Here is an 8,277-nt window from a genome sequence, read left to right as displayed (position 1 = left end):
CACGAGGGCTGTTGATTTGAGTCTCCATGGAGACAGCTCTACCATTGAAATGGGGGACGATGGGTTAGTGATGTTACATGTACATTTGTACACACACACACACACAAACACACACACACACACACACAGACACCCACTCATTCTCTCACACATACATGTACTCGCTTTTCAGGATGATGCTAAAAACTTCATGAAGCACACAAGCACCATTTTCAGTAAGTACAAAAACTCCCCAGTCCCACTAGCATTGTAAAGCCTAGCTCAACATCTTGGCCAAAACATGGAATATCACAATCCACAGTCAACATTACAGGTGTTAGCTGGATGGAGTTGAAGACAGTACAGTGCTAGCAGTAGCAGGCTGTTAGGTGGTGATGTATGGATTCGGTAGGAGACAAGAACCAAGGAATGAATTCTGCATGGCCTTACCATGGAAAAACATGCTGCAGTTGCCTATTTCACCATACAGTCACAGGGTGCTCCACTACTATAGCCTTACACACAAACATCACATAATTATGTACACACAACAAAATTCCTACAATGCAATCTACTCAGTTTGATACACATTCAAGATACAACTTCACCAATTTTCAAGACAGGTGAAAATTGGTGACACTGAAGATCTTTAAAAATCCAGATGAATTTGATGACTTTCAAGTCGCACTGAAATCATACGTATGATTGTGACTAGAGATTATAATCTTGGAAGGAGAGACACATAGAGTTTACTGATGTGCTGATTCCAGTTGATTTAGACTGAAGATGATGGTCCGTGATTGTTACGAAGTCATTGGGATGCAGACTGGTCTCTATTATTGATTCCCAGTCAGCTTAACAAGGCCGACTATGAATGATGGATGCAGGATGGACCCTGGGTCAGTAGAGAACATGACCTTCTGTGCAGGACAACCAGGGCTGGGTGTCCAGGGGTCAAATGTCACCATCTTCAAACAGAGCAGGAGCACGCCTTGTGTGACTCCAAACATCAGTGCAAAGCAATCATCGATGTTCAGAGGGGGGTTTAATAATGCAGGGTGTGGGTGGTCAGTGTGCCTGTGCTGAATAAGGACTGTTGTAGACAACCTATGGCCATCTTACTGTTCATTACAAGATTCATAAGAATTAAAAGAAGGGTGTGGGGATGTAACTTATGATAGGCAAAAGTTTTTTGTGGAAAGCACTGTTTGCCGCATACAAATCTGTTACTTTCTTACATGTAGCTACTGGTACTAGTGAATACTTAATGTGTCAGGTTGCACATAAATTTCACTGTTTTATGAAACAGTTATAACGTTATGTGGAATCTACAACAAGGGATAATGGGCCAACTGATGTGTTGTGTTGAAATTAGCCATTCCCTGGGGGCTCTACAATGTAGTCTTTAAGTAGTCGTAAAATGGGTGTGAATTACGGTAAGGGTTGGTTCACTGTTAATACCACACTTATCTTAGCACAAGAAACATGCTGCCCACGTAACATGGGACTTCTTCACAGGTGATGAAGCACTAATAAAGCTTCAGTATCGGAAAGTTAAATCGTTTTCAAAATGGGTTTGGCAATAATGAGGATTTTGCTCTCAGCCAGCATTTTTCATTGCGATGGCATGGGATTGTGCCTGTCAATAGGATAGCATTAGGCCTGCATCAACTATGATGTGCGTGAAGCACCTTGGGAGATTCGTCTTCCCAGGAAGTGATATTCAACTGGAATCAGCATAAGGAGACTTAAGATTATGGAATACAGGAGCAATTTTGACAGTAAGCTGTTATCAGCGACAGGGAATGATGGATTAAGATGTGCACTCAAAACATACAGTGTAAATGTAGTAAAAAACAATTTTTGTTACTAGCAGCATCATAACAATTAGGTCTTGAGTAGAAACCATGCCACATCTCTTGACAAGTAGACCTGTCTGTATTCATGGGTGGTGAGGGTGTATGAATTCAGATATTCACAAAGTGATCTTATACATGGCATAAACTGGGTGATTGCTATAGATCTCACATATCCTGTCAGATATTATTATTGCCAAGATATGTCGCTTTTATAAATTGCATCATTTGATTAGGTTTTCAAAATTTTAAAAGTTTAAAATCTGCATCATCCAAACAATGTCATCTGCTTTTTCCAAAAAAAGACTTGAATTTATCCTTATTCCATCAAAATGCTGAAAAGCCATCCATTCCCACCATGGATTCTGACAGGCCCATGCATGGTCACACACTGGACAACATAACGTGCTGGGAAATGTTATGTACAAGAGCACACACACAGAGACAGAGAACACCATGAATACAGAATTCTGATGATTTCCACACATTGAGCATCACTACAGTATAATTGACATCACCTGACACTCACTGTTCCAATGCTTGAACTATGAGAGACAGTATAACACCCATGTCTAGTTGTGAGTATGACTTGTTACTAATGTTCTATATCCTAAATACAAGTACTCTCAGACCTGACTTTTGAGGACCACACAATGTTATCAGGACACAGGGGTCAAAAGTGACACACGAACATGGGCCCCAGCCACTTCTTCATTCTCTTCATCCTCTTTAAATGTGTTAAAGTTTCTTTTTCTTTCCTTGTTTCTGCAGAATATGACAGGAGGCAGGACATGAATCCAGCAGCTGGTGACGCCATCTTGTTTGCAGTGTGTCAGTAGAGACCCCCTCCTCACTGCACATGGACAAGCTCACAGGTATTTCTGATACATCGAGTTGTGGGCTGGTGAAATGGTACACTCTCTATACACATAGGATCCTTAGTCACATTCATGGAAACTAAGATGTTGTCTATGCCTACTAGATATCCATAGTTACGTTGGACAGACTGACTACCTTCTGTATGGGTTGGAGAAAAAGCTCAGACCAATAGGCAGATCTGGTCCACCAGCTCCGTGTTTTTGATCACTCAATTACACCACTGACTGTATGTGACTGTCCTGACGATCCAACACTGTGATCCTCACAAAAGAACAAGAGATGAAAATGCTTCAACATGCCATATCCATCTTTATTAGAAAATCACAGGGTTCCTGGCCTTTTGCTGTTGTTTTGTGTTACTGATTACACAAATGGATGGATTTTTTAGTAGGCACCGACGTTTCAGCACCACGGACAGACACTGATGGTTTTTGTGTTATGAGAGAAACATCACAGTTTTGAATTGCCAATTTACATCAATGTATGGATTATTTTCATTTTCAAGTTGCTGAGATGTACATCCTGATTTCAGATGTTTGAAGACTACTCACAGAGCAATCATGTGATCAATAACTCAGACTGGACCCCTAGACGATGTTAGAGCTTCGTGCTAGCAGACCAGGTCCCCTTTTCTCTCAACCCGCTCTGTACATTTGGTTTGCTTCAGTTTCCATGCATGGTAAAGAATCTTTAACAATATTCAGTCCAGAGTCTCCAAGCATTTCAGCAGCTCATAAAATGTATCCATGGAACTTTTGTTTACCTCTCACTGGGTAAGTTGATCCCACCGCTGTCATGATCATTATATTATCAAGGGTCTCTTGTTATTCATTACGATCATGGATGATAAATTCTCCATCCCCCTTAAGATAAGCAGCGACTGCCCATGTCAAGGAACCCAAACAAAAGATCCAAAGAACCATCTTGAAAGACAATGACACACATACATGGATGTGTAGACCATTTTTCTCCACCCTTTCCACTATTTATTACTAAACTTCTCTGCTATGCTTGGAAACTTCTCGGAGAACATTTTCCACAGCTCATCCAGAGGCCCTGAAAGAAAGAGAGAAAAACAAGAGGTCAGGCAATGAATTAACATATGGAGATACTGCCCTGACATACCTACCATTGACAGATAACTATGTATTTTCACCTTAACTTTACCATGAAAAGGATAATGATCTTTTGGGCAAAGAATAAAAAATAGGTTGGAAGCAAATTGTAATGATAAACTAACAAAGCATGCAGAAGTAAGCATGATTGTGCTGGCAAATGAGACAAAAAGGAAGAAGATCCAGAAAATACAAAGAAAAAAAGCAACAAAACTGTACCTTTGGGAGAGGAACAACTAATGACAACTGGACATCACAGGAGAGATGTACATGCTACCGGTGAGGCAGATAAGTGTGCAATTTTTTTGCAAGTGTATTCATTTCTAACCTCTAAGCAGATCTTTTGGTTAGCTAAAACAGTATCCAATAGGCCTGGGACAGTGGGACACAGTGGTCCATAGCCATAGTGGCCCTTTGGAGTCTGTCTTGGGTACGAAAGATTTGCTTGGAGATTATTATTTCACAAATACAACAAAATGCACACAAGAATGAACAAAAAGTAAAACCTTGTGCGGCAGATAAAGAAAGATTTTCTTAATGTTTATTGTTCTGCTGTATTTAAATGTGCAGAAGCACCTGTATGCAATTTACCTTTACAAGTAAAACTGAAATTTAATTCTTAACAAGCTAACATTACCTAATGATATACAGAAACCACCAAAGTACTACAGAATGAATATTATCTAACACATAAACATGTATTACAGTATGTTCTTGCTCTAAACTAGTAGATGAAACAGGACCCTTTTCACACAGAAGACTCTCTTGAAGTGACCATACATATAACATGACACAGAATGATAACACATAACATTACAACAGAAATACAAGGAGGACATTTATCTGTGTATTGTCTAAAGATGATGTATTTTTTTTTTATAAGGGGCTATTATTGTACAAATATGGGTAGCTGTTTTAAGTCAATCAGACAAAAAAAGGATAGTTTTGAAAAGATTCTGTCTATACTTTGGTTCTATATACACATTTTTGTCAAGACTGCTTTAGAGAAATTACATTCACTACAGTAACAGTAACTGGAACCTTATAGTTATCATTTACATTCAATCAATATCTTATATCTTTATCATTGAATCTCAGAGCACATCATAACAAATTTGTAATTTTCTAAAAATGATACTTAAAGAATAAATCAAGTTCCTTCCCCCAGTATATCATATCACTGCATTTATATTACAGACATTTGTACAATTGTACTTTCGGCTTTCTTAATGATAACTATTCAAACTGCAAGACTAAAGAAACTGCAAGTCATCAGAGTACAAAATCATGGAAATGACGAAACAAAAAGTACAAAACCACACCTGTTAATATTTGCTTACCTGTTTACAAAGAAATATTGCACATACTCTTGTATGCTAGAACATATACTAGTATTTTAAAGATATGCACTAATTAATTATGAAAGTTTCTATTTTGGCACAATGATTTATAGATGTTCTATCTAGGCAATGTTTGCAAGAGTATACATAAATTTGATTCAAATGAAGTATTCTGTAGAATTTCCTATTTTGTCATTTATTGTCACCCCTTCCTTTTGTCCTATCTACATGTACATTACAAAACAAAATTATTGACATTCAGGAGAACTTGCATGAAAAAATTTTCAACCCTAGGCATTCGCTTCCCAATGCTCAATATGATTTGTAAATTATACAGTAGCAGTGTTCTTTCATATAAGAATTTATGTCTATTCTGTAAATTAGTTTATTTTTATGTTCAATGGGGACACAAAGCTTTGCTTTATATTTTGCAAAAACGAATGCCAAGGACTTGCAAAAACAAATGTCAAGGACAGCCTCACGGGCCAATGCCAGTTGAAGTCAACATCTGTCTTGGGAAGTAATCATTCTGCATTTTGTAATTTTTCAGACAATCACAAGTGCCTCAAAGCAAAGCTTGCTTCATCTTATATTTATGCCTCTATTTATTATGTATTCCTACAGTGAACTGATGAGCTGATCCATCTTATGTCTGGACTGCAGGCTGGCAGCAGGCGCCATCTTCATTTATATTAAGGCACTGAACGGGGCAACTTGGGGTTTCCCATGTTTGCAAAACTGACAGTCACCTAATTCTGTGGTTCACATGGTGCCAACAGTATAGACAGTTTGGTTCGATTTTCTTAAATTAAATTAAACCAGAGGGCATTGTTGGCACTTTTTTTCTTTTATACAGTGGAAACAAGACAATAAGCATCCCGGAAACATGCGGAATTTAATAGTTATTCACCACATGCTTGTAATGGCATACAGACCTGTCTGGAAGTATAAGTACAAAGTTGTGCCTATCTTGTTTGCACATTTTGCCTCGAAGGAATGCTGCGATATTATGAACAATAGCTTGACTTATAACGTTAGTGATCTTTATCTCCATTTCAAAATTCCGCAGTTGTGGATGGATATGACACAGACCTGGATAAATCAGACTTTGGCTGCATGAAACTGCTTCTTTGACTTCACTGGAATGTCGGACAAATCAATCTGGACCTACTGTTTGCTGGGAGATTGATTAGATCATTAAATCCAATACTTGCAATCTTTCTGCTTTCTTGACTTTGATTGATACTCAGCATTCATTCTTCTCAGTCATTGGAGACTGTTTTATACCAAGTTGGTTCTAAGAAATACTTTCTCCAACATTGCCATCTCCTACCATTCAAGGTATATTGAATTTCATATCTTGAGATATAATCTTATTCTAGCCAGGTAGCTAAACCTATTATAGCTGCCGAGTCTGTTTTGTCCTCTACCCAAAGAACAAAAGAGACTTGCCAGCTATGATACCGGTAGGTTTGGATACCAGGCTAACAAAGTGAACTTGTCTGTATTGTTTGGAAACCCAACTCCAGGAGTGATTATGTATGATGGGGTAGTTATAAATAAACAATACAAACAGTACCATTACAGAATATTTGATGCAAACTGTCATTCAGTGTGGCGAATATTTATTCAAGGCTCCCTTGAGAGGTTTGACTGAAACCTCATGGGCATACACATCTTTAGAAGTATGATTTACCGCTGAGAAGATTTTTGCTCCTGACTGGCACCCTTTTTTCTTTGACTATTTCATTAGTCATGGCACTTAACAGAACTGTTCCCTTGCTTTCCTATGGTTGATATAGTGGACTTCCTAAAGCAGTTAACAGTGCATACAAAGTGCTTTGAAGGTCCCATAATTTGCATCTTTCGATCTTGCCCCACAACCGAACATTTGCAGTGCACTTGAATGCCAAAGCAGCCTGCAGAGAGGGGAGAGTGATTGGCCTTGTGACAGGTGCAATCAATTCTATGTCCTGGGCAATAATCCAGCTCCAGCTTTTGATTCACTCTGCGTATCTCATCTTACAAGTTCAGGCTCCACTCCCACCGGAGCACTTTCTCTCGCTACTGTGGAACTCTATTCAGTTGCCTTCTGTGGGAAGACTTGATTTTAATGTAATATCCCAGCCTTGACTGGAGGGAACATAGCTGGTTTCTGTGGGAGGATTTCCTACAATGAGGAACAGAAATGAAGTTGGCAAGCCTCCGGCATCTTCAGTGCCGTGCGAGCCTTTGTTAGCCGCATGGTGCCATTGGACTAGAAGTGGAAGATACATCCCAAGAGAGCTTTGGCTATATTTACCAACGTAATGGAATGTAACCATCTAAATGAGATCTTGTTCAGGGAAACACAGCATGTAATGTTCTCTAAAGCTGCAGAGACTTCAAACCAATTCCAAACCAATCCCCGCCCATTGAAGGGAAAATCCCATACGACATTTGAAACTGGGCACTAGTTTTACTCTCTATGATTAACTGTGCAGTATAAACCTCTCTATTCATACTTGAAATACAATTAGAATAATTCATATCAAAATATATAATAACATAATGTTAATTCTAGTTATTAGAAATTTCTGACTTGAGCAAAAGTTAAGACAAAAATAAATCTTGTTTACAATGGGAATGCCAATTGCCTTGTGCACTGCATTTATATTTATGGTATACAATTCCAGAAGAGGATAGACTGGCAGAGCTTTACCACTGAGACAGTCTTTTAGTTGGGTATCTAACTAGCACATGGCTCTAGAGCATTATTTACTACCTTTAGAAAATATTAATGCCTGTTTTTGATAACAACATCCTCTTGATACTGTAGTATAATTTTGACTTTGACCTCCACTGTCACAAGAAATTGAAGCAACAGCAGAGTGCAGAGGACCAACCTTCCTCCTCCTCTTCCTCTTCTCCGATGCCCGGGGGAGGTTTCTTCTCCCTCGTTAAACTACGGACCTCGTCCTCTCCCTCCGGTTGTTGCTCCTCCTCAGGTTGTTCTTTTTCCTTCTTCTTTAGTCCGTACTAAAATGGCAACAATAAAAAAAAACTTATTAACAGATTTCAGACTCCAGGGAAGTATGCGACCCAATCTTTCTCATACTGTCAACCTAC

The 8,277-nt window shown here is 38.8% G+C and overlaps 1 protein-coding gene across 8 annotated transcripts in view; it reads right to left on the bottom strand.

Moving 5' to 3' along the window:
• Positions 1-6: 6 nt before the first annotated feature.
• LOC109485279 (complexin-2-like) overlaps positions 7-8,277 on the bottom strand; it is a 68,801-nt gene continuing 60,530 nt past the window's right edge. For all 8 annotated transcript variants that reach the window (XM_019788783.1, XM_019788786.1, XM_019788784.1 and 5 more), the window contains exons 4-5: positions 8,055-8,187; positions 7-3,770 (exon numbers count right to left, since the gene is read on the bottom strand). In XM_019788783.1, coding sequence (XP_019644342.1) covers positions 3,697-3,770; positions 8,055-8,187 — 207 coding nt within the window. In that variant the 3' untranslated portion in view covers positions 7-3,696. The remainder of the gene's footprint in view (positions 3,771-8,054; positions 8,188-8,277) is intronic.

Source organism: Branchiostoma belcheri, unplaced genomic scaffold (assembly GCF_001625305.1).
Source record: "Branchiostoma belcheri isolate BF01 breed outbred unplaced genomic scaffold, Haploidv18h27 scaffold74, whole genome shotgun sequence".
NCBI classification, from domain to species: Eukaryota; Metazoa; Chordata; class Leptocardii; order Amphioxiformes; family Branchiostomatidae; genus Branchiostoma; species Branchiostoma belcheri.
This window is presented reverse-complemented; position numbering and strand designations above follow the sequence as displayed.